Source organism: Nipponia nippon, unplaced genomic scaffold (genome assembly GCF_047370975.1).
Source record: "Nipponia nippon isolate SJK-2023a ecotype South Korea unplaced genomic scaffold, ASM4737097v1 scaffold_25, whole genome shotgun sequence".
NCBI classification, from domain to species: Eukaryota; Metazoa; Chordata; class Aves; order Pelecaniformes; family Threskiornithidae; genus Nipponia; species Nipponia nippon.
Window position 1 is genome coordinate 263,951 of NW_028262342.1, and position 25,651 is coordinate 289,601.

The 25,651-nt window shown below is 60.0% G+C and overlaps 1 protein-coding gene across 1 annotated transcript; it reads right to left on the reverse strand.

The window, feature by feature from the left end:
• Positions 1-1,200: 1,200 nt before the first annotated feature.
• ARL8A (ARF like GTPase 8A) lies at positions 1,201-21,446 on the reverse strand. Its single transcript, XM_087762074.1, has 7 exons — positions 21,107-21,446; positions 7,054-7,134; positions 6,085-6,158; positions 4,039-4,132; positions 2,764-2,831; positions 1,668-1,738; positions 1,201-1,534 (listed from the first exon to the last, which is right to left on the reverse strand). The coding sequence occupies exons 1-7, from the start codon at positions 21,227-21,229 to the stop codon at positions 1,485-1,487; spliced, it is 561 nt and encodes a 186-aa protein (XP_087618200.1). The 5' UTR covers positions 21,230-21,446; the 3' UTR covers positions 1,201-1,484.
• Between the last annotated feature and the right edge of the window lie 4,205 nt (positions 21,447-25,651).

Genomic DNA, 25,651 nt, shown 5'->3' on the forward strand with positions numbered 1-25,651 from the left:
GCTGTGCCGCTGACCTGACCCCACTACGCGCCCACCCTCCCGATGCCAGTGCGTCCCCCCCAGCCCAGCTAAGTTCCCCCCAAACTGACCCCAAACAACCTGGCCAGGCCCCCAGGCTGTATCTGCAGAGACCCAGCAACTCATCACACGGCACAGATGGGCAAAGCCTTCCTGATCCCCCCAAAATTTCCTCTCGCCCTCTCCCCACCTGCAGACAAGGACCCAGCGGTGCCCCCCCAGCCCCGCCGTCCCCTGCCCCACTGCCCCTGTGTCCCCCCCAGCCAGGGCAGCAGAGCTGGGGGCCGGCGTGGGGAGCAGGGCACGGCCTGGAGCGCGCCAGGGCTCCGGCGGGCAGCGGTGCGGGCGCACAGGGGCTCTCACGGCCCCATGCCCCTGGGGAAAGGTGTTCCCCCCTCCTTGGTGTCTCTGTGCGATGTCCTCGGCAGGGGCAGAGCCAGCAGCCTCCAGCCAGGTGCAGGCAATGCCTTTTGGCACATGGGGAGCCAGCGCGGCTGCCCCGAGAGGCTACGTGGGGGCAGCTGGGGCAGGGAGGGGGCAGGAGCCAGCCCCCCGCTCCCCGCAGGGGCTGCTGGCATTGCTGGGCCCCCCCTGCACTGGCACTAGCCCCTCGGATCGCTGCCCCAGCGCGGCGGAGCAGCAGGACTGGGCAGCAGGGCAGGATTCGGCCCCGGTACGGGGTCTGGGGGACGACGCGGGGCAGGGGGATGTGGGGCAGGGGGACGTGGGGCAGGGGGATGTGGGGCCCAGGGCAGCAAGGAGGGGTTGGGGCAGCAGCACGGCAGCTGGAGGCAATGGCGGGGGCGAGCTGATTGCAGTGGGCGGTGAGTAATTCCTGTCCTCCCAGAGGGGTGAGGAGCCCAGGGGGTGGCATCACCTCCCCCCAAACTCTGCCCATAGGGCCAAAGCTCGGGGAAGGGCAAGGCGGCGTGCTCCTGACACCCCTGGGATGCTCCCTGCCCAGGGACACAGGCAGGAGACCCGGGGAAGGGAGGAGGGAGCCCCAGGGGACCTGCCCGCAGCCTGCCACGGCCCCATCCCCAAGGGGCTGCCTTCTGCCACCACCCCCATCTTCCTCCCAGCGCTGACCCTCGGCTGGCCTCGGGGAGCCCACAGCCTTCCTACCACTCACAGGGCCCAGTTTAGTAACAGCGCTATCGCTTAAATTAAAAAATTAAAATATATATACATATATATATATACTGTATACACAGACAACAACAGAACAGTGCCAAAATGGGAGGAAGAGACAGAGAGAGGGGAGGAGAGGAGAGGAGAGGAGAGGAGGGCAGAGTCAGACATTATCTTTACAATAAAAACAAGGGCTCCACCTCAATGCGAGCGGAGTCTGGGGTCCCCTAAAAATACCCATCTAGAGAGAGAGCTGGAGGGACAGAGCAGGAGAGAGAAAGGGCATGGGCTTGTACAATGGCATCTTTCCGATCTGAGCCGCAGACAGTGGGATCTCAGCTTCTCCTGGACTTCGAGTGCTGGATAAGCCACTGTAGGGTGATGTCTGCGAAGGCAAGGGGACACTTACAGCCTCTCCCTCCAGCCGTCACCCCCCGTACTTGGGGAAACAGCCTGGGCACGCTGCTCCTGTGGGCATGGGCTGCCCCCCCCACCACACCGGAGCCGCCAGTACTCACCGATGTTGTCCTTTTCTTTGCAGGAGATGGAGTAGCAACAAATCTCTCGGTCCTGGATGGCGGAGAGGTTCCTGCGGGAGAGGAGCGAGCTCTAGCTGCAGACCCCCAGGGCTGCGCGGCGATGGGAGATGTCTCCAGGCAGCCTTTTGAAGGGTCCCTTTGGACCCCAATTCCAAGACGGGGGACGCTTTGCAGGGGGAGCATCTCCCCAGGCTCCCAGGGACCCGCACGCGGGTTGGGCAAGAACACCAGCACACCGTGCCCACGACTGATGGCCAGGCACGGTCTGCAGGGGCTACGTGACGGGGCAGGAGGGACCCAACCTCAATGAGAGCCTGGCCACGAAATCACACAGCTTCCCTCCCCAAAACTCAGTTGCACAGCTCTGCGGCGACATGGGGCGGGGAGGGTTTGGGAGCAGCACAGGGCTGGCAGCACGGGAGCTGCGTAGGTGCCTGTGGGACAGGGAAGATCTCCGAGGGGTGGCGGGGGGAGCAGAGATGCTGCAGTCAGCGCAGCATCCCCGTCCCCCAGCCGCAGGGGAGGGGTGGAGGTGGGCAGGAGGCAGCATCAGCTGCGAGGAGGCCACACGCCGGCATGGCAAAAGGTGGTGAAATAAGGGAGAAGCACGTGGATGGTGTAACACACCGGAGCAGGATCCAACCTCCAAGCACCAAGGGCTGCCTGCTGCCGGGGGTGCAGCACCCGCACCAGGGGCAGAGCCGCGAGAGGGTGACGGGAGCAGCACCCAGGCAGGAGCCCAGCTCCGCCACCGAGCGCTGTGCCGTGCCGTGCCGGGCTGGGCCCCAACGCCACCGTGTGGCACGCGGGACCCAGCCTGGCACTGGCGGCCATGGCTCCCAGCTCCTCCCCGTTCCCACAAGCACAGAGACGTCACCTCCGCCGGCAGCTGCCTCGGATGTCCCCAGCCACCCGTCTCTGCCAGCCCACCCCAAGCGCCGCGATGCCACCCTGGCTAGGGAAGGAGTACTGGCAGAGCACGGTGGGGTGACCGTGCCTGTGGGGGCACAGCAGGAACAGGGGGTGGCACTGTCACAGCCCCACCGCAGCCACCTGGGGCCACCGGCACACTTACATCTTCTCAATGAGCTCCTTCTCATCCAAGGCACCGGGCAGGTCTCGCTTGTTCCCCAGGACTAGGACCTGCAGGAGGGGAGAGGGGACACCTGAAGCTCCTGACCACCAGACCAGGTGGGAACCTGCTTCTGCCACCCAGAAGCGGACCCTGCTTGAGATGCAAGACAGCCCTGGCCACTTCACCAGGGTGTGCCCAGATGAAGAAAACCCCTTCAGTGGGCAATCAGAAGGCAGAGCACTTCAATTAACAGCCTTAATTAGCCCCTACACAGCATCTCCTGTGTCCTCTCTAGTCCCAGTGAGAAGCTGGCCCCACAGCACATGCTCCCTGAAGGGCGCCAGCATCTCTCTTGCCATCTAGGACGTTCTCCCAGGAGCGTCTTGCTGTCTTTGAGCAAAAAAAAATCAAGTGAAATGGCTAAAACTGACGTTATCAGGAAGGAGCAAGACGTGGATGCCATGCAGAACTGCTCTCCACAGGCAGCCAGCCCAAAAAGCAACGGCTGTTTGCGCCATCCACTGATCTCTCCTTACTTCAAGGCTTTTCACATCCACAAAGGCATCCTCAGACTACGCAAGGAAAATAATCACCCGGCAGGACTCGTTCATCCCTCCGGAGCATGCCACGCGACTGTCATCTGACAAGGACAGCACTGAGGCTGTGGCCGCCTTCCCGGGGTGAGCCGAGGCCTCTGCAGCAGCACCGTAACGCAGCATCCCCCGATTTAAATTTGGAGTCTTGTTCTCAAAAAAGCACTCAGAAGGGCTGCAAATGCAGTGCGTTATGTCAGGAGCTTAATTTAGTTGGCAGCGAATGTTTGGGATCTAAGCAAGATCCTCGATTAGCTCCTGTGAAAGGATGCCGATTTTGGATGCTCCGTAAGCATCCTCCCCCGGCACACGCGGTGTGCCCGCCGCCACAGCCCACCTCCTGCAAATGTCACAGCCCAGCAGCAGCTCTCCTAGGAGACGAGACCTTATGTCCCACCATAAATAAGGTGCAAATTCATGCAAGAGGACAGATCTCACAGATCGGGGGGGTTTTTTAGCCTCTTCTAAAGCTCCCTTCCCTGCTGGTTGGCCCAGCCCTGGGCTAGAAAGCGTCACTTCCCCAGCTCCCACAGGAGCTCAGCGGGGAAGGGGACCCCCCAAGGAAGGGGATCCGCCTCCTGAATCTGCTCTGCAAGATGCAAGCCCCTCGCTGCCAACCCTGGCAGCCACCAGCCTGGGGACCGCGAGCGGCTGGGGGGAACCTATCCAGGCAACAGCTCACCGGGATGCCCTGGAGCTGCGGCTTGTCGAGCAGGTTGTGCAGTTCATTCTTGGAGGCCTCTATCTTCTCCTGGTCGGCGGCGTCCACCATGTACCTGCAAGGCAAGGGACACCCCTGAGCACAGGCACTGAGGTCCCCGCACCCCGGTGCTGTGCTGAGGTTTGTGCCACCACCAAACCTCGCTCTCATGGCAGCTGCATCGCCCCCATCGGCTCCCAGGCCAGTGTGTGGAGGTGATGGATAACAGGATCCTTCCCCCAGGACCCCTCTTCCCAAGGAAGGCTGTGGGGCTGAGAGCCTCTCTTGTCTCCCAGGGCAGCGGGGGACCTCCCTGTCCCCGTCCCCGTCCCCACAGGGGCCCAGCCTGCTGACAGCGAGGACACGGAGGGTGAGGGGAGCCCAAGCGCTGCCTGGGCAGAAGAAGCTGCAAAATGTTGTCCCCAAGCACCCAAGTGAAGCTCATCTGCATGTGGCAGCTCCTTATGGAGACACCCAGAAAGAGGACAACAAGTGGAGAAGACAAGAAGAGCTGATGATGGAGGAGACGTGGACTCGAAATCCTGGCAGGGGGAAGGACCTGCTCATCTTCCCTATGGGAGCAATCTTGGGCATGGGGCACAGAGCAAAGGGCACGCGAAGCCAGCAGTCAGCAATGCTTGCTCTGAGCAGATGGGGCAGGTTTAGGGAAGGATTTAGCTCTTACGGGCAGAAACCCGTCCTGCAAAGGACATAAGTGAAGCCAAAACTGGGGAGAGGAACTGATCAAAGCAGCCTTTATTTTAAAGATCAAGAAGCTGGGAGAGAAGAAGTGAGAAACACCATCAAGCTTCATCGGGCCTTGTAGGGTTTATTAAAAATACCAACAGAGCTTTTAGCTACTGAAGCGCTGAATACAGGAAAATGTGTATGGCTGTACCGAGAGGGAAAAACACCACCCAGGCACTGCCACGAGCTTTCGGCACGCTGGACGGGGCGGGAGGGCTGGAGGCAAGCGAAAAGGGACACGACGCAGCTCGAGGCGAAGAAAGCAGATAGGAGCATGACCTAGACGGCCACAGATCCTTTTGTTTCCTCTCAACCAGATGGGCCACTTTGGAAAAATTATGAAATTATGGAAGGAGGCAGTAAAAGGAGTGAAAAAAATGGGGTTTTGTCATTTCCAGCAAAGCTCACTCCAATAAAAAGTGTCAAGGACATCTCCTGACATGGTGACAATCCACAAGGGCAGGACCAGACACTGCTGTCCCAACAAGCGGGACATGCGGTCCCTCACTCCTCCTCACCTGCCAGACCTACAGCTGGGAAGGGCACCACAGAATCCCAGCCCTCCAAAACCTCAGGGCATTGGCAACTGGTGAAGATCACATAAACCTGAGTTTCTAACTGGGTTTAAGCAACAGCGACGTGGCCTTCTAGGGTGAATTCTTGTCCTTAGGAGCAGGCAGCCTGCGTCCCATGAGCATCTTGCTGGGCTCTTCCCCAGCCTGGACTCCCTGGGACTGCACTTACTGCAATGTTTGCAAGCAGGGGACATGCGGGGACACTCAGAGACTTGCTGACAGTCAGCAGCGGGCATTGCAGGGAGACTCCTTCTCTCAGCACAAGATTCATCCGGCAGCACATAAACAGCATGACCTCGAAACAGGCTGCTGGCGGCTGCCTTTAAAACCAGCCCCTTGGAAAGGGCTGAGCCACACCGATGGCCTTTGCTGAGCCCCTGCGATGGACAGGCAGGAGCACGGGAGCCAGGAAGGGCAAGATGCGAGGAACAGAGCCGGGCTGAGCAATGCTGGAAGGGAAGGGTCTGCCACGGCTGCGGGGCCCTGGCTGCCCTGTGCTCAAAGCCCGTGGGGGAACCGGTCCCAGGGGGAAGCACCTCAACTCCCGCCACGGGCGTCCAGCTCCAGCAGCGAAGGCACGGCAGCTGCCCCGGCTCAGCCCTGCCCAGCACCCTTGGGTGGGGCGGTGGGACCGTGTCCCCACCCGCTGGTGGGGCTCAGCGGCAGCGCGGGGGTGCCGGGGCTCTCGGCTCCCAGGGATACTCACACAATGGCACTGACTCCGCGGCAGTACCGCTCCCACATGCTGCGAAACCGCGGCTGGCCACCGATGTCCCAGAGCTGTGACAGGGAGAAGGCGGCGTTAGCCCACCATCCTGCTCGTTACCCCACCGCCCTGCCCGTGACCCTTCCCTACGCGGCAACCTGGCCAGAGCACCCGGCATGCACCAAACCCACCCCCATCCCCTCCTCTTCGTCTCAAACCTAACGAGGAGGCTCCCAACTCGATAAAGAAAGGAGACATCTCAGGAAGGGCAGCTGGAGGGTGCTGAACACCTCCTGGGATGTGCCTCTGCTGGCACGGAGGGACCCCCTGGCCCAAGCTGGGGGGCAACTCTCCATGCCCACCACCCCTCCTGGCTTTTCACTGATACGTTTGCCATTTCAAAACACTCAGCACGCTCTTGGAAACATTTCTGCAGCAGGCAGAGATCCCTGATCAGCTTTTCAAGCCCATCCCACCATTATTTCCCAGTCCAACCTGGGGCCCTTGAAAGATCCAGAAGGAGTAGAAACCTCCTCTCCCCTTGCTCTCGAGGCAGAGACCACCACTGTAAGCCATGACCCGTTTTACCCGGCGCTCCCACCCTCAGCAAGGCGACCGCATCCACAAGTCCCCACCAGCAAGCCAGAGGTATAAGAAAACCTCCAGCTTTGCAGCCCAGACTGGCTCTTACTGCAGAGAAGTAAGAATCACAGAATCGTTAAGGTTGGAAAAGACCTTTAAGATCATCAAGTCCAACCGTTAACCCAGCACTGCCAAGGCCACCACTAAACCATGTCCCTTCCCACCATCTCCTCTGGTGGGTACCTGCAGAAACCTAGCAGGGCAGATCTTCCCAGCTGCAGCTGGGGCTGCTGGCATCTTTCAACCTCCAGTAGAAGTCCTACCAGTCTCCCTTCACCCCACCTTTCATCCCAAGAGCCCACACCGGCAATAACATCTGCACCTTACCTTTATGGTAACGTTCCCCTTGGTGATCTTCCTCATGTTAAAGCCCACCGTCGGGATCATGTCTTCATTGAACTGTCCTGACTGCAAGGAACAAGAAGCAGCGTTAGGAGGCACGGAAACCCTGCCAGCCTGCCCCGAGCAGGGCAGCGAGGCTGAAAGCCTGCCTAGAAATAACCCCAAACGCTCTGCGAGCCCTGCGGCAGGTACAGCACGACCCTCCTGCTGTTCCACGCCAGGACCAAAATCAGAGCCAAGGAGATAAAATGCCTGCAGGAGGGAGATGCTGCCGCTGCATGGGGCACAGGGCACCCTGGTGAAGCCCCCAGCCCCGCAGCGAGCTGCCACCCCCAGCCCCAGCCACGCTGCCGTCTCGGTGGGGTGGAAGAAGCTCGTCCACCCAACCCTTTCAAGGTGGGATTCCTAAGCTCTCCGCAGGAGGAGGCAGAGAACTTCGCCTGCTGCAGTGACCTCAGGTCAGCCGTGCCGGGCCCAAGCCTCTCCCGCAAAACCCGCTGGCAGCCCCGCGAGGACCCAGGGTGCAGGCAGGCGGCTGGGCTGCCCACCCAGGGGAGCCACCTCCCGCAACGGCTTCTTTTCAGCCGCGATTCCCGGGGGCTCGGGCACATTTCCTGCTCCGGATCATTTATGGCCCAGCCCAAACCAGACTGACTTCTGCTTTCCTGCAGGTCTGCTGCCTGCCTGCAGCCTGCCTGCACGGGTTCTCCAGCCCCTGCACCCTGCCCTTTCATGAGAGCCAGCTGCTCGTGCTGGGTGACATGGGGGGATGCAAAGGGTCCCCTCTCCCCCTCCCCAGGAGCTGCCACCGCGTGTCCTCCAGCAGGGCAGCTCCGAGCCGCGTCAGGCAGGAGAAGCATGAAATTGCTCCAGATTTGCAGCATCCCAGCACCGCTGCGAAACTAGCTTAGTCCTGTCAGAGCGGCGAGCAGGAACAGTCCCTCTGCTGCCACGGGGAGATGCCGGCTCACCAGTCCACGTGCCCGGCACTGCACCGGAGGGACAGGACGGCACTGGTCTGTTAAAGCCCACCCCACCTTCCAGTTTGCTGCTCATATCTCAATGCCACGAGACGGCCCTGGGCTGAGCAGCACAGAGGGATGCTCCAGGCAGCGCCAGCAGCATCCCTGGCGCAGGAGCTGCCACAGCCCTTCACCCTCTGCCTCTTGCAGCCTCCCACCGGGCAGGCAGCCTCACTGGGACTCAGAAGACTTTTTAAATGCATCCTTGTGAAAAGATGCCAGGGAAGCTGTCGGGGAAGCCGGTTTGATAACCAGGATAACACGGCACTGGGCCTTTTGGCCATCAGTGCCAGAAACTTCTAGGAACCACCAAGCGTGGCTGAACTCATCCCAGCAGCTCTTGACTGGCTTAAAATCTCATTTTCTCTAGGACTTTTCTGGGTTTTCTTTCAGTTAACACAAACCCTAAAAAGGGAAGGCAATTCATGCCATTTTCTGATAAACAGAATTTTGTGCCTGGTTGAGCCAACCACCCCTCCAGACCCAACACATCAGCAAGTCCCCAGGGTTTTCCTGACCTCTTCCAACAGTTCTGCAATCCGCGCTGCTTCCCTTTTTCATTTCCCTTTTGAGTTCATCAGCAAAGCCTGGCAGCCAAGGGGTCTCCAAGCCACAGTGCACCCAAAACCACGCCGGGGACTGGCAGGGACGGGAGCCAGGGGAGAGGAGGGGAAGCAGGCAGGAACCCCTCTACCAGCGGCCAACATGGGGGATGTCTCCTGCGGACTGAGGTTCAACACAATTTGGCATTATGGACCGGGTTTTAAGGAATTATCAGGCTTTGATCGGAAGACGTGGAGAGCAATTGCTGAAGAGCTCTCGGCAGCTGCAGGCACCTCCATCGGGCATTCCAGACCGCATCTTGGGAACTGCTGGCTGTGAAAGCCACCGGAGACATGGTTCACGTGTGATGGTAGCTCTTCTTCCAGGAAGGCATGGGCTGCAGGAGCCAGGAGTCACCTCTGCTTTCTCCCGCAAGAGATCGGAGCGAGCACATCTCTGTGAGCAAAGCACGGCCTTGCTCCCTGCCCCAAATCCTTCTCTCACCACAGTGCCTGCCTCCAGCCTGCTCACGGCCAAGGGGCCAGCACAAAACCGCTCGTGCTGTCCAAAAAAAGGCCGGGTTGGGAACGCGACACATTGTGGTCCAGGATGGTTTGCACATGGTCCCTGCTGTCCTGGCACCCACGGTGGCATCTTCAACGCGCTGCAATGTGCTCAGCTCCTTCTGCATCAGCTGCTCTCTGAAAGCAACTTTGAACGGTAGAAACATGATGTCCTCTCTTCCCTCTCCAACTGTCCTAGATGCTGATGTGTCCGGCACATCTTCAACTGCCTGCAGGGTCCACCCATCCGCAGCTCCACTGCAAGGGAGAGCGGAGACCAGCCCAGCTGCAGGCACGCAAAAGCTTCGCTGGACACCTCTTTCCCTCCAGTTTTGGCTATGCAATGGACACAGCAGCCATGCTGACCCCAGAGACTGTGCCCAGCCGCACCGATTGCTTGGGAATGGGATTCCTCCGGAAGGCACAAAAATGCTTGCAGGCAAGATGAATTTTGTGGCTACATCAGGTAGATCAGGTCTTTGCAGGCTCTAGTTCATCGCTGGTTTTGCCAGGGTCCCCTCAGCACCCTGGCCAAACCACACTGCCCCGGTGCCCTGGCTGGAAGACAAATGAGCTTTCTGCCCAGCCCCACCACTTCCCAGTTGGGTTACTGGGAGAGACGGCCAGAATCCAGCTTTTGCAGGGGCAACCGCTGCCCCCAGCTCACTCTGAGCTCCATCCTCTGCCACATGCACGCGGACACCACGTCACCTGCCACTTCAGCCATCACCCCCTGCTCGGCCAGCACCCGCGACCTCGGCTTGCTGGCATACACAAAGAAACAACCTCAGCCTCCATGCCGCATCTACCAGCTCTGGTGAGCAGCGCGCAGAGCCGAGGTGGCCCTGCTCCTCGCCATGGCCAGGCGGCTGTCACCCTGTCCTAGCACAGGATGACACTGCTTTGATGCGACCTGCTCTCAATAAATCGCCGCTGGCTGTTTTGCAGCCCCATATCCCCCGGTGCTCACAAACAAGCCATTCCCTGGGGACTGGAGATGGCAGCGCCAAAAGCTTGGCCCCTGGTCATCTGAAGTCATGTCTCCACCAGAACATGGTCCTCCGTGGGGCAGAGGCAGATGCCCAAAGCGCCCTGGGTTGGATGGCTCCCTGGACCATCCCCAAAACCACCCAGCCTCACCTCCTGCCGGCATCTCCCAACCCAAGAGAGCTCCAACCCAAGAGAGGAACGCAGGGGGTTTAATTTCTCACCTGTAACCTCCCCACCCAGCCTCCCCGAGCGGCTTTGTGCACAGCGCAGGGCGGGAGCACCTGGCAGCCGGGAGCTTCGCTTGCAAAGCCACTGATCTTCCAGGAGCTCTTCTCCGAAACAGTTAAAAAAGACCAGCCCTGCTCCACAGGCTCACTCTGCCCCCCCAGCACGTCTCGTATCACCAAGCCAAGCCATGACAGCCCCACAGATGCTTGACTCCGAGTACCCCATTTGGATGGGAAAAAGCCAAATTCAAGCCAAGCCTTTACAGTGTTTCCCTTCAACAGCGGGTCTTACAGCTCTTTGGGGCTCTGAGCATCATGGGGCACCTACAGCATGGAGCCCTGCAGAAGGCACCAGAGGGGACACAGGTGTCCCCACGCAAATCCAGAGGCCTGGGAAGGGGGGCTGCCACCTGGAGCCGGGCAGGATGGAGCTACCCCAGGGCTGGCAGCAAGGAGGAAGAACCACACAGGTCCAAGAAGGAGACAATCCCGACTTTTGCCCCAAATCTCCAGCATGCTTTGGTTCAAAACCTCCGTGCAGAGGGATTGTGCTGAAGGGACCCGTGTCAGCCAGACCCCACCGCCGTGGGCAGGCCAGCAGCCTGAGCTGGACAAGCACGGTGCAGTGAGACAGGGATGGGCACCCCAGTCCCCTTCCACCCCAAAGCAGATGGTCTCACCACCAACACCTGCAATTAACATACACGGCCCGGCTCCGCAGCACCCCTCAGCTTGGAAATTCAACATCACAGGCTTTCAGCATGGTGGAAAACCCACGGGCCCCTCCTGGCCACGCTCCCGGTGATGCTACCACAGCTGAAACAGCCTGTTGGGCTGTTGAATGGGCCCTATCTTCAGGGCACTCTGTATCTTGAGAGCAAAAATGGGATCTGGGGACAAGCCTGCGGACAGCACCCAGGCCATACGCCAGCTGACCCTGGAACCCAGGTGACGCCAGCGTGACCAAGGCTGCCAGCAAGCCCACGGGAGCCAGGCAAGACGATGCTCTCCAGGGCAGATTCATCCCCCTTCCTGCAATGCAGCTAATGGCTTTTTTTTATTTTTAGAGCACGGTATCACAGAAGCCCAGTTTCTTTCATAAAAACGAGTTTTTTCAGATGAAAGGGAAAATCCTTGGGCTGCTTTTGCTTCTTCAGCACTGCACCACAGCTCGAAACACCCTGGATGGCGGCGCTGAGGCTGCACTGGCCCAACGCCTCGTTTGAGGCACAGCCACGTATGCGATGCTCCCAGCAGCTCCCCAGGGACGCGCAGCGCAGCTCTCAACTCCGAGGTGGAGAAGGCATCTCTGTACAAGAGCCGCAGCAACATTTGCTCCCACCTCCCTCCAGACAGACCCCGCAACTGCCTACAAATTTATTAGCAGTTGCTCTCATTCAAGATGTGTCCGTAATGAGGCAGCATCTGGACAGAGATGGTGGCCACACGAAGCGCTGGTGGCTCTAGAGTGACCGCTTGCTGCTGGCCCAGGCTTTGTGGTGCTGGATGTGCGCAGCCCCCACCAGCATCAGCACTACTTGATGGCAGCAGAGAACCTGTTACAGAAACTCTGAAGAAAAACAAAAGCCTCTGGATCCAAGCAAGGGACCGAGAAAGTCCCCTCCTGCGAGCTCAGGGAATGATGTGGGACAGGACCAAAGCAGACCTGCTCTGCACCGCACATCCCAAGCCAACCCTGCAACACGGGGGCAGCAGGCAACGCCTGCAGAGGACTCCAGATCCTTTGGGACAAGGCAACGGTTGCAGCTTAGCAGCTCTGCCCTTAGCATCGCCCTCTTGAAGGAAAGAGAAGCGGCTTCTCTGCTATTCAGTGCACGTCTCCAAACGATGGACCCATGCGAGCTGGCTACATGGTACCTGCACCCTTGGTTCTGGCTACCCAGCCCGATGGATGGCCCCAGCAATGGAACCTTGAAGACATGGTGTTCAATCCATCCCCAACCTGTAATGTCTCGATGCCCCTGCTCTGTCACTGCCAGCATCCATCTGCCTCCTCCACACAGTCCAACCCAGCTCATACAAACTCAGCGCTGGAGCAGCTTGGCCCAACTCCTGTTTCTGAGGTTGCTCGGTCTCCCCTTGGTCTTCTACTGAACTACAACACCCAGGTTGTCCCCTCTTCAATCATTGCTCTGGCTTCTCGGAGACCTCCCAGCCACTGCCCTGCTCTCAGCTGGATCTTCTCCCTTCCCACCCTTCCCACCCCTTCCTCCCCCAAGCACCGTGTCCCAAACCAGCCGTGACGCCCCAGCCAAGGCAGGGGCACCAGCAGCAGGGCTGGGGGTGCTCGCACCTTGCAGGACACTTGCGGTCCCTGAGGGCGCAGCACTACCGGTAGCTGTGCTGCAGGTCCGCAGCCCGGCCAGGACACAGGTGGCACCTCGTGAAGACAAAGCCTTGTGCTCTCCTTCCTGAGCTGGGTTTAATCAAGGGGAACCTGCAGGGAATCTCCTAATGAGCCTGGCAGAGGCAATTATTAAGTTCTGTGATAAAAAAAGACATCTGCACGCACACAAAGGAGCACAGAGAGGCAAGACTGGGTGGACAAACCCGAAAAACCCTGGTCCAGCTACTCCCAGGGCAGGAGAGCCAGAGCCGGACACTCTACCCATGGACACAACAGTAGGTGGGGAACCCAAAGTATGGCAGGGGAGAAGCACCTTGGCATTGCACAAGACTTCTTCTGGGATGTCTGTGGGAACAAACATGGGAAAACAGAGGGATAAGGGGATAAAAAGGGTCAACAGGTTGCTGGTCAGTATGTTTGTCTGGCTGTGCAACCAGCGCAGCCTGTCCTGTCTTCTTACCAAACTGCATTTCTAACAATTTCCCTGGGTAAGGGCCTCTATCTTCTGCGTGCAAGTGTGTGTTTGGGGGTCTGAGCACCAGCAACTCGTCTCCAAACCAGGGTTCAGAGGCCACTTGTCCCTGGTGCAGCAGTCGGAACGAGTGCGGGTGAGCGTGCAGCCACCGCTGAGCAGGTGGAGTGGCCACGGAGCCAGAGGGTGGGCGTCCCCAGGGCTGAGACCATGGAAGAAGGTGGCTGCTGGAGGGACCAGGAGGTGCAGGACAACTGCCAGAGCAACCGTGGGGTCTGAGGGTCAACTGAGAGATCTCTGTCTGTGTGTGTGTGTTATGGCTGGGGAACGCCATGGCCACCATGGGCCAAGCTGGTGGCCACCAGTAAAACTGAATTTAAGTGAAACCCTTACTTTCTCCAAGGCTGTAAAGATGAGACCAAAGTAAACATTTAAGCAGTGCCCATAGAAACCAACTCTTCCACCTGCTGAAGCTGCTGCTGCTGAGAAGTAGAGCTAACTAGGAGAGAAAATCTGCATAAAGGCAGTCACTGAAAAGCAGGCAAAACAAAGCCCGGAGCTAGACCAGTGTTGATACATTCTCCACTTTTAGAGGAAATGAGGACTGTGTTTTATTTTTTCAATTGAAAAAAAAAATGAACAAGAAAAATGGAGAACCAGGCAGTGGGTGCAGGCTATGGAAACAGAGGAGAAAGCTGGGGACAAGGACAAACCTCTCATGAGGCTGTAGCGAGTGGACTTTTGCTACCAGCCCAGAGAAAATACAAGAGAAAATACTCCTTGGCCATCCATCCACGGCTCCAAGCCTGCACAGCCATCAGCTCCCAATGCATGTGCTGTTCGTCCCTCTAAGGCAGCGAACACCCGCCACCAGATCCATCAGGCACAGGCACCACATTCTGAGCTCGTACCTGGCCTGACTCTGCCCATTCCCGCCAGGCCCTCGGGCACCAGCGCCTCCCTCAGACCTCTGCAAAGCACACGAGGACATGGAGTCCCACCACATCTTCTCAAGCAGCAGCTGGCTTCACTGCAGGGGTAAAGGCTGATCGCTGAGGAGTTGCTAACAGTGATACATCCATACGGGACCTCTCAGGCAAGGGGCACCAGAGCAAATACCAGCAGTTGCTATAAGGGCCAGGCAGAGAAATAAAGCCCTCATTGAGCTCGCCACAGCCTGGTAGTCCTTGGTTCCTCAAAGATGGATCAATCCCCAAGGCTGCCCTGCTTTGAAAGACCAGAGATCTCCAACCCAGGCTGCTCGAGGCTCATCTACCCTTCAACTTCACAGTCTTACTGATGTTTACATTCTTCTGAGGCTGCCTTTTAACTTTGTGCTCTTTAATTAAAAAAAAAAAAAATAATAATTACAACACTCCTTAATTAGCAGGTCTTTGCTACGTCCGGACCTTGGGTTATGCTGAGGTGGGATTCAAGGATTATACTTGGGTTTTCCAGGATGCGCCAGCGCTCTCGCCCAGCAGACGGCACCTGCGCGGTGGCACAGGCGTGGCCGGGCAGACGCTTCCACGCCCAGCTCAACCCCAGCACCTACGCACGCCTGTGCCCAGGAAAGCCCAGCCGGGGGCACGGCAGTCCCAAAACCCATCACCTGGGTGCAGTGTGCTGCTGGCGCGCATCAGCCCTGGGATAGGACAGTCGCTCTTCTCAGCCGTGCCAGCAACAGCCCTGCCAAGGACACCCCAACGAGCCACAAGCACGGGTGTCCCCTGCACCAGCGACAAGTGGCCTCTGAACCCTGGTTTGGAGACCAATGGCTGGTGCTCAGACCCCCAAACACACACACGCACGCAGAAGACAGAGACTCTCACCCAGGGAAATAGAAATGCAGTTCGGTAAGACAGGACAGAGCGCGTTGGGTGCACACAGGGCACAGCCAGCCAAACGTACTGACCAGCAACCTGTTGACCGGCAACGGACCCTTTTTATTCCCTTATCCCTCTGTTTTCCCATGTTTGTTCCCGTAAACGTCCCAGAAGTCTCATGCAATGCCAAGGTGCTTCTCCCCTGCCATACTTTGGGTTCCCTACCATGCCTCCGACCAGGGGCAGGAATGGCTCAGAGACATGCCATGATGGTGGAGGGGTTTTTTAAGGCCACCTGAGCACGGCACAGAGTATCCCACCAGGCTCGGTCCCTCTCCCGGCACCCCCAGAGCCCCTCACAGTGCACAGCAGGTTGCACAAACCCTTGTTCCGAGCTGGGCAGCATCGCAGCCACGGCTCTTCTGGCAAAACCCAGAGTTCAGGCAAGACCCCGCTGCCCCCATACACAGGGATGACGGTTGCAGCAAGCCGAAGTGGCGTTACCCACATGGGCTGCATGGAGCACCTCTGGGCTGAATGGCACCGCAGCAAGCTGGGGGCTGGTGCCGAGGATGCCAGGCCTGGTACATCCACCCCTGGTGCGTACATCCAGCCCGGTGCGTACATCCAGCCCGGTGCGTACATCCACCCCTGGTGCGTACATCCAGCCCGGTGCGTACATCCACCCTGGTGCGTACATCCAGCCCGGTGCGTACATCCAGCCCTGGTGCGTACATCCAGCTGTGGACCAGATCCTGGACCGCCCAAGGGGGCCAGCTCATGGCTCTGCAACACGCTGCTCTTCAGGGCAAGCAGGTGGGCTTGTTCGGGGTTTCTTGCCAAGCGGGAGGGAGATGGTGCCACCGCCCACCTGGATGACCCTGGCCAAGCCCTTCAGACCTGCTTACATTTCTGCTCTGGACGATGCGACTCACACTCTGGTATCACTTGTCCATATTGGGACCAGTGCCCGCACTGGGACCAGTACTGTTTAATATCTTCATTAATGACACAGACAGTAGTGCGCACCCTCAACAAGTTTGCAGATGACACCAAGCTGAGTGGTGTGGTTGACACCCCTGAGGGAGGGGATGCCATCCAGAAGGACCTGGACAAGCTCGAGAAGTGGGCCTGCGTGAACCTCCTGAGGTTCAACAAGGTCAAGTGCAAGGTCCTGCACCTGGGTCTGGGCAACCCCCAGTATCAGTACAGGCTGGGGGATGAAGGGATCGAGAGCAGCCCTGCTGAGAAGGACTTGGGGGTGCTGATAGATGAAAAGCTGGACATGAGCCAGCAATGTGCTCTCACAGCCCAGAAAGCCAACCATCTCCTGGGCTGCATCCCCCGCAGCGTGGGCAGCGGGGCGAGGGAGGGGATTCTGCCCCTCTGCTCCGCTCTGGGGAGACCCCCCTGGAGCCCTGCGTCCAGCTCGGGGGTCCTCAGCACGGGAAGGACATGGAGCTGTTGGAGCGGGGCCAGAGGAGGCCACAAACGTGATCCGAGGGCTGGAGCACCTCTGCTGTGAGGACAGGCTGAGAGAGCTGGGGGTGTTCAGCCCGGAGAGGAGAAGGCTGCGGGGAGACCTGATTGCGGCCTTTCAGTACTTAAAGGGGGCTTGTAAGAAAGATGGGGACAGACTTTTTAGTAGGGCCTGTAGCGATAGGACAAGGGGGAACGGTTTTAAACTAAAAGGGTAGATTCAGACTAAGGTAGAGGGTAGATTCAGACTAGATATAAGGAAGAAATTTTTTACGATGAGGGTGGTGAAACACTGGCAGGGGTTGCCCAGAGAGGTGGCAGATGCCCCATCCCTGGAACATTCAAGTCAGGTTGGACGGGGCTCTGAGCAACCTGATCTAGCTCATTGCAGGGGGGTTGACCTTTAAAGGCCCCTTCCAACCCAAACCACTCTATGATTCTGTGATCCTGGAAAAAACCCACTGCCCATTTTTTCTTGGCTCATGCTGACAGAGCTTGCAGCAGTGAAGCAAGACCATGCCCCAGACAGCTCCTTCTCTTCCAGAAACATTGAATCATAGAATCATTAAGGTTGGAAAAGACCTTTAAGATCATCAAGTCCAACCGTTAACGTAACACTGCCAAGCCCACCACTAAACCATGTCCCTATGTGCCACATCTACCCATCTTTTAAATACCTCCAGGGATGGGGACTCAACCACTTCCCTGGGCAGCCTGTGCCAGTGCTTGACATGGAGAACCCCCCCAAAAATCTTACTGCCTTCTGCGTTATGAAGCTCAGGTGCAATGGACACAGCTGTCGGGGGCCCAGCCTCTGCACCCGGAGGCAGAACCCAGCACAAGGACCCACGTCCCCCTCCCACCCCATCCTGGCCCTGGGATGTGCCAGCCCCCACGCAAGGGGCACGTACAGAGTTACTGGGAGAGGCAGGTGCCAGGCAGACCAGCGAAAATGCATCAGAACAAGATCTCGTTGCTTCTCTCTCAGCATCTCCACCAGCACCTCTCTTCTCTACCTCCCCAGCAATCCTTGGAGACCTTGCAGGACATGGAGATGCCAACTCCCCTCCCAGGTTCAGGCACCCAAGCGCATCCTGCAGGGAGGGGTCAGCTGGCCAGCGGACGGAGATGGTGGCTCCCGGGGGACGGGTGGGAGCAGGCACTGAGCTCTGTGGTCCTTGAGCCGCTGCTGGGATGCGCCTCCGCCGGCAGCACTGCCGGAGAGCTGGCCAGCTGCCACAGCATCCATCATCCTACCTGATGCCACGTACGAGGCTGACGTGGTTTCCTCTTGCAGCATTGACTGGAATCACTTTCTGAGCAGGGCTCAAGCGTGGGGTGCTGCCCCAGTCCCCCACCACGCAGGTCCGACACCCCGGCACCCAGTCTCTGCGGCTCCGCTCCCTTGGAAGGCTCTCTAGCACAGGTGGAAGATGTGCGATGTTGAATCAAAAGCACCAAAACACCCTCTTTTTCTAAACACGTCCTGCCCTGATGGGTTTTGAGCCCTGGCACCTGCTGAGGGGCTCCTGACGCCCTCAACTCTCACCCTCGTCACCCCCAGACTGCGGAAAAGGCAGCTACAAGCCCACCGGCGCCAGGTTAAAACCAAGACTAGATGTGTTTTACAGCCTTTCACCCCTCCTCGCACACAGGACTTCAAGCTTCAGCTCCCGACAACCAGGGAAAGAAAAAATGAGCCCTGCAAAATAAAAACCCCGACCAGGTGGCCCAGGAGGAGTCATCCCCGCCATCGTGGCTGCCTTCAGCAAAGCCTTCGCCTGGCACAGCCACAGCTCTGGGCTGCTGTAGGAAACCACCCGGTCTTCCAGGCAACTGGATTTCATTTTTCAGCCAGGTGCAGCTAAAAATCCTGGAAGACAAGGACAGCACCAAGCCCCCCAGAGCAGCCCCAGCCCCAGCGCCTGCCTCCCTCTGTGGGCTGGGGGAGCATCACCTGCACCCGCAGAGATTTCTTGGGAGATCTCTCCAACAACGCCAAAATCCCATACTTTTCAGTTCATGTTCTTCCCCTCCCCAAAGCCCAAATCACAGCTATTTCCCCTTCTAATGCTCCCCTTACGTCACCTTAAAGCCAGACGGCTCCAACGCTTCTCATGCAGTTCCTGTTGAGTTGGGATTTTCCGCGTGTCATGTTGTTATTTAGCTGTCCCTGACAAGTCTTTCTTTACAGGATGTTTGCTCCAAGGTCAGTGCCTCTTTTTTGTGTGCATCCGCCACAAAATCTGAACTTTCCAAATAACTTCACAGAGAGAGGCAAAACTGCAGCAGAGCCTGAGCTCCTCGCTCAGCACCCTGACTGCCCTGCAAGGGTGTTAAGCACCCCGCCATGGAGGTACCACCCTCCAGTGCACCAGCAGACCATGAAGCCAGCTTCAGCCCACACCGAGAGCTTCCCTTGAGAGCTGCTGTCATTCCTGGATGACACTTTTCCCTACACCAGCAATACAGGCTGAGCAGGAACAGTCTTGGTGCACAGGTCTTGCAGCCGGGGCCTTGCACACAGCAAAATTGCCAGGTACGAAGCGTTTACTTGCAGAAGCGGGAACCCCGCCGAAGCCCACGCTGAGCCCCGTCTGCTGCAGACAGGGCTGGGAGAGGAGGAGGCACGTGGGGAAAGGGGGGGCACAAGAGCCGTTGCAAGAGGATGAGGACAACCCCAGCGATTTCCAGCCCCGCGCTGGCAAAACAGCCCAGCAGGTTGGGGACAAAGCTCCGTCACCCTTTAAAACTTATCCGGTTATTTAAAAAGTCACCAAATTACTTTTCCATTTTCAACGCAGCCTGTGTTGTCGTTAACAGGCTAGCAGCACGGGGCAGGTCCAGCGCAGGACTAGCCCCACATGTGGCACCGCTGCGTCCCACCCCAACGTGGGACTGCAAAAAAGGATCATTAAACATGCAAATAGCGGGGACAAAGTCACCCCAAAAGGATTGGTGCTCATGGTCAGTGTCCCAGAGCCACAAAGGTCCCTGTCCCCCGAGGCTGGTGTGGGTCTGCTGGGAGAACCAGCATGGGACTTGGGCACCGAGCGGTGACTGCCAGCAAAACGGCTCGAGAGCAGGAGCGCCGTTGTCTCCAGGGTGAAAAGCATTTTAGGGTGTCCTCCCCCTGCCCCCGGGCACTTCAGGAAGGACGTTTTCGTCCCTGCAGCACCCGGGACCAAAGGAAACCCTCCCAGGGAGCACAGCTGCAGTGCAATGAAGCCTCCAAATGAGCTGCAAAATCACCTTTGACAGCTGCTGGGCTCCCAGCGCCCTGAGCGAGCAGAAATAACTCGCTTTGCTTTGGAGCCAAGGCACCGAGCGAAGCAACGTGCAGGGACGAGCAGGGCCACGGGGGAACCGGGACAGCCGGAGGATCTGCATCCACCTCCCTCCATGAAAGCCCCGGGAGCGACAGCCCCAACCTGCCCCTTCGGGATCCGCCTGGCAGCGGCTCCCACCTCGCAGCGTTGCATCTGGAGAGGGAGACAATAACCCAAAAAGCAAGAAAGGAGACTCCACCAAGGATCTGCACAGGCGAAACCACACCCTGGGCTTCGGGATCCAGAGCCCCCAGCTCCTGCTCCACCGCCAGATCCAGGGACACCGCGGACGAGGCAGCGCAGCCGGGCAGACGCCGGGGCTGAAGGGTCCCCGGGGCGGGTGTTGCTGCCCCGTTGGGGTGCAAAGCTCCTGCCGCTGTGGCGGCACCCACAAACGCCGCTGCTGGTGGGTGCCGGCCGAGGGAGGGACGGAGGGTCGTGAGGCAAATAACCTCCTCCACCGGCCACCGAGCCAAACACCCCCGTGGCGCCCAGCCCGGCCCGGCTGTCCCTCGGCCCCACCTGCGCGTCCCTCGGCGGCGGCCGGGCCCGGCCATGACAAAGCGCCTGCTGCGAAGGGACCGAGGGCAGGAGCCTCCCGGGGCCGAGGCAGCCGCGATCCCGGGCCGCGGCAGCCGCCCACGGGAACCGGCCACTGCCCGGAGACCGGCAGCGCCCCAGCGGTGGAGCCCCGGCCGGGAGGGGGCCGGGATCCCGCCCCGGGCCTGCGCCGGCTGCGGCCCCCGAGCCGCCGCGCTCAGCACCGGGGATGCGGGGAGCAAAGGCCGGGGTTCGCCCGGGCCCTGCCGGTGCTGCGGGGCCTGCACCCCGCACCCCGCACCCCGCGTGCGTTTCCAGGGTGGGGGGCGACAGGGCGGAGCACTTCTGGGGAGCAACCGGGGGGGTGCAAGACGGGGTGCAACCGGGGGGTGCAAGACGGGGTGCAACGAGGCGGTGCAAGACGGGTGCGATGGGGGGGTGCAAGACCGGTGCAACGGGGGGGGGGGGGTGCAAGATGGGTGCACCGGGGGGTTGCAGGACTCGGGAGCGAGGAGGTGGGGTGCGATCCGGGTGCAACGGGGGGTGCAAGGCGCAGGGGTGCAACCCGGGGGGGCGGGCGCACAGCCGGGCCCCCCGCAGCGGCGGCGCTGGGCCCCGGGGCCGCGCTCGGGCCGTGCCGGGCGCTGCCCGGGGGGTGGGGGGTGCAGCCGGCGCTCACCGCGATCACGTTGACGAAGGTGGTCTTGCCCGAGTACTGCAGCCCCACCAGGGTCAGCTCCATCTCCTCCTTCCAGAACAGCGCCCGGAACCAGTCCAGCAGCTTGTTGAAGAGCGCCAGCATGGTGCCGGGCCGCGCCGCGCCGCGCCGAGCCGAGCGGGGCCGAGCGGGGCCGAGCGGGGCCGAGCCGAGCGGGGCCGGGCCGAGCCGGGGCGGGGCCGGGCCGGGCCGAGCCGAGCCGAGCGGGGCCGAGCGCGTCCGGGCCGAGCCGAGCGAGGCCGCCGCCGCCGCCGCCCCGGTATTGTCCGCGCGCCGCGCGCCCTCCTGCCGCACCGCCGCGCGCCGCCCCGCGCCCCGCGCGCGCCGGGTGGGGCCCGCGCGCCGCCTGCCGCCGCCGCCACTGCTGCCCCCTGCCGGGTGGGAGGACCCGCCGCTCCCGGCACGGTGCCTCCGGTACGGCCAGGCCCGGCCCCGCACCCTGCACCCCTGCACCCCTGCACCCCGGACACCCCGCACCCCTGCACCCCCGGCACCCTGCACCTCTGCACCCCCACCCTGCATCCTGACACCCAGCACCCCTGTACACCCTGCACCCAGCACCCCTGCACCCCCAGGACCCCTGCACCTTGCACCCCCAGTTCCCCTGCACTGATCACCCCCTGCACCCCTGCACCCTCAGTACCCCAGGACTTTTGCAACCTCAGCACCACTGCACCCTGGACCCCTGTGCCCTGCAACCCCCCCACCCAGCACCCCCAACACCCCCTGCACCCCTGGCGCACCTGCACACCCTGCACCCCAGTGCCCCTACAGGTTGCACCCAAACCATCCCTACAGCCAGCACCCCAGCTCTCCCAGCACCTCTGCAGCCAGCACCCACTGCACCCTGCACCCCCAATACCCCTGCACTCAGCACCCCTGTACCCCCAGCACCTCGGCACCCTGCACCCAGCACCACCCCTGCACCCGGCAGCCCTTGCACCGTCCCGAGTCCTGCACCATCTGCACCCAGCACCCCCCATGCACCCAGCACCCCCTGGGCCCTTTTGCACCCAGTGACCCCTGCCTGCACTGGGCAGCACGTGCCTGGCACCCTGCACTGGCTGGCACGTATCCTGCTCCCTGGGACAGAGCCTCTGCAGCAGCCGGCACCTGCCCCCTCCAACCATGCCAGCTGGGCAGACCCCCAGTCCTGCACCCTTCACTGTCTCCTCCCCTGGACCCCAGCTCCCCCATGCACCCAGGGGTCCCACAGGGCTCCCCAGCACCTGCAGCAGGGCTGGGCCGGCCCGTGGGGCTGCTCCCCTGCCCTGCAGCCCCTCCGCAGCCCACGGCACGGACCCCCTGTTATCACCTGCCTGAGGTACGGCCATGGCAGGGAAAAACGTGCCTGGCGAGGGGCTAAGGCAGCTTGGGTGGCACAGCAGGAGCCGCTCCTCTGCCACGGGTGCCCCTTCCTCCGGGCTGGTGAAAGCAGCCGTGCGGAAGTGCTGGACGCTGCCAAAGGACAATGCGGCAGCGTGACGCTCAGCGGTGGCGAGGGTGAGGTCCCAGCAGGGACCCCAGCCCCCGAGACTCAGCGGACACTAACGGGTGAGATGAGGGTGACCTGGAGGTCCAGCCCCGCGGGAGGTGCACCGTGGTGCGAGGGGACCTCATGGGCACGAAGGGGACCTTGTGCACGTGCTGTTTTCTTTTCAGTCACTGGTTTTGTGGATTCGGAGGCTGGGCTTTGACCTGGCCCTTTGCCCTTGGGCCTCAGTTTCCCCAGGCAGTGGGCTGCACGTGCTTTCATAGTTTGACCCAGTGCTTTGATTTCCCAAGACAAGACCTCTGCAGAGCCGGGAGCCCAATGTCACAAGAGCTGATGAGCAATTTTCCCCATGTAAAACGAGACACAATCCAAAGGCACAACTTTCTCAAGGGATGTTTCTATAACATTGGATATCAGGAAAAATTTCTTCCCCCAAAGGGCTGTCGGGCCCCGGCCCAGGCTGCCCAGGGCAAAGCTGAGTCCCCATCCCTGGGGGAATTTAAAAGCCGGGGAGATGTGGTGCTGAGGGACATGGTTTAGTGGTGGCCTTGGCAGTGCTGGGTTAACGGTTGGACTCGATGATCTTAAAGGTCTTTTCCAACCTAACCAATTCTATGATTCTGTGATTCTATGAGATGTTTATACAACCTGCTGTGACACCAGCCTTTAGAGATCAGGTTGGGCCCTGCAGCCTCGAAACCCCCTCATTTTCACCCAGCTAAGCTCTGCTGGGTTGCAAGGGGATGCTAAGCTGCTCCTGCGCTCCAGGTACTTGGGGCGGCCGTGCTTTTTCTCTGCTTTGCCTTTCCACATCGATGCTGAGCGCTCAGGGCAGCCCGCTGCTGGCGGCACTGGCCGGCTGTGCAACGCCGACAAGGCTCAGTTACATCCAGGCTGGATTTGAGCCAGTCCTAAAGGGAGGGCTGACACAGGGGGGCATCTGCAATTCCCTTACACCGGGGTGAAGAGGCAGGACCTTTATTCCAGCGGTTGTTGGGGAGAGCCCACGTGCAGAGGAGGTTGCTCACGCTCCCATGAAAGACGAGGATGCTGAATTCACTGCTGGGGCTGCCTGGCTGCCCGAGACAAACGTGTATGCACAGAAAACAGAGAAACTGAGCTGTGGTTGGATCTGCCTCACGGTGGGTATCTTGGAGCCCATGACAATTAATGGTAGGAAAGAGTTTCCATCATGTGGTGGAAGTCACTGGGAAGTCGCCTTTGTTTTCAGAGACAGAAACCATTTTGTTTTCAGAGGTGCTGCAGCCTGCTAAAAAGATCCCCGTGCTCTCGAAGGGAGGCCTAAGGAAGCATAAATATCATTGCTTTCTGTAATTACTCCATTGCAGCTCCTCAAACCAGTGAAAAATTCATCGTCCCCCAATTCTTGTGTGTAATTTCTGCCTGAAGCTGGTTTTTTTTAACAGATTCCAGCCCAGGGAATGTCCCTACACCAGTTTGGGGCTTCCCACCCAAAGCGCCTGTGGCAGTCGAGTTGTTAGCAGAGATTGCCTTCTGATAGCATGGGTGTTACTGCTGTCCCTGCCAGAGAACCTCTGTCCACCCAGTGCTCAAACAAAGCATGATGCTCTGCTCATAGCAGAGATGGGAGCTGGGCGAGTCCATCCCCACACCGGGAGAGACATGAGCAAATGAGCAAAAAAGACCCTTTTCCTGTACTGGCCCCCCTCTGCCCATCCCCATTTCCCTTATCCCCAGCATGGGAAGGGCCTCACGCCAGCCCTGGCAGATTTGGAGACATCTGGCTCTTTCCAGCTGGTTTGAACCAGGGGGTCCCAAGCTCTGCTCCCTGCAGAGGAGCCATGGCGGCACATGCAGGGATGCACGAGCCGGATCCGCTCCCCATGGCTGCACCTCTGCAGCGCTGTCCCCCATTGTGTCACCCCGTGGCCTCCGTGCCAGGAGTGTGGGACTGGGCAGAGCGTCTTGTGCAAGAGCCAGCACCGCTCCAGGACCTCTCCAGACAAGAGCATATTTGAAATTCCCAGAAGGTTTTGATGTGGTTGCTCAACCAAGTTCCTTAAAGAAATTGAACTGTCAGGGCTGTGCTCTGTGTTAACGTGGGGTAGCGGGTGGCTTATTCTCCGTGTTCCGCCATCTCCATGTTCCCCCATCTCACGGTTTAACCACTGGGTTCCCAAACACCAGCACAAACAGGTGTCACTCCCAGTGTCCCCAGTGCTCCCAGCCACCAGGTCAACCTGTCCCTCTGGTGCTGGGTGAGGTGCTTCTGGGTGGACCTCGTCCTCTCTGGGGTCCCACCTGCTGCCAGTGCTCTCATGGGGCCTCCATGAGCTCCTGGGATCCCAGTGCTGCCCTTGAAATGTCAAAGCATGCCTTGAAATGTCCTTTCTGGGTAATGGCAGTGTTTTTGGGTGGAAGTGTTGATCTGCCTGAAGGTAGCAAGGCTGTACAGAGGGCCCTGGCCAGGCTGGGGCGATGGGCCCAGGCCAACTGTATGAGATTCAACAAGGCTCAGGGCCGGGTCCTGCACTTGGGGCACAACAACCCCAGGCACCGCTGCAGGCGTGGGGAGGAGCGGCTGGGAGCTGCCCGGCGGGAAAGGGCCTGGGGGTGCTGGTCGACAGCCGCTGAATGTGAGCCAGCAGTGTGCCCAGGTGGCCAAGAGGGCCAGTGGCATCCTGGCTTGTATCAGGAACAGTGTGGCCAGCAGGAGCAGGGAGGTGATGGTGCCCCTGTGCTGGGCACTGGTGAGGCCGCCCCTCGAATGCTGTGCTCAGCGCTGGGCCCCTCACCCCACGAAGGCCATGGAGGGGCTGGAGCGTGGCCAGAGCAGGGCAGCGAGGCTGGGGCAGGGGCTGGAGCCCAAGGCTGGGGAGGAGCGGCTGGGGGAGCTGGGGGGGCTCAGCCTGGAGAAGAGGAGGCTGAGGGGAGCCCTCATCGCTCTCTGCAACCGCCTGAAAGGAGGCTGGAGCCGGGGGGGTCGGTCTCTTCTCCCCAGGAACAAGCGCTGGGACGAGAGGGAACGG

Coding starts and splice junctions, on each gene's coding strand:
- ARL8A (XM_087762074.1), bottom strand. CDS start 21,229: ATGCTGGCGCTCTTCAACAAGCTGCTGGACTGGTTCCGGGCGCTGTTC. Junction 4,133..6,084: donor CGCGGAGTCAGTGCCATTGT/GTGAGTATCCCT, acceptor CTTGCCTTGCAG/GTACATGGTGGACGCCGCCG. Junction 1,535..1,667: donor CAAAGAAAAGGACAACATCG/GTGAGTACTGGC, acceptor TTGCCTTCGCAG/ACATCACCCTACAGTGGCTT.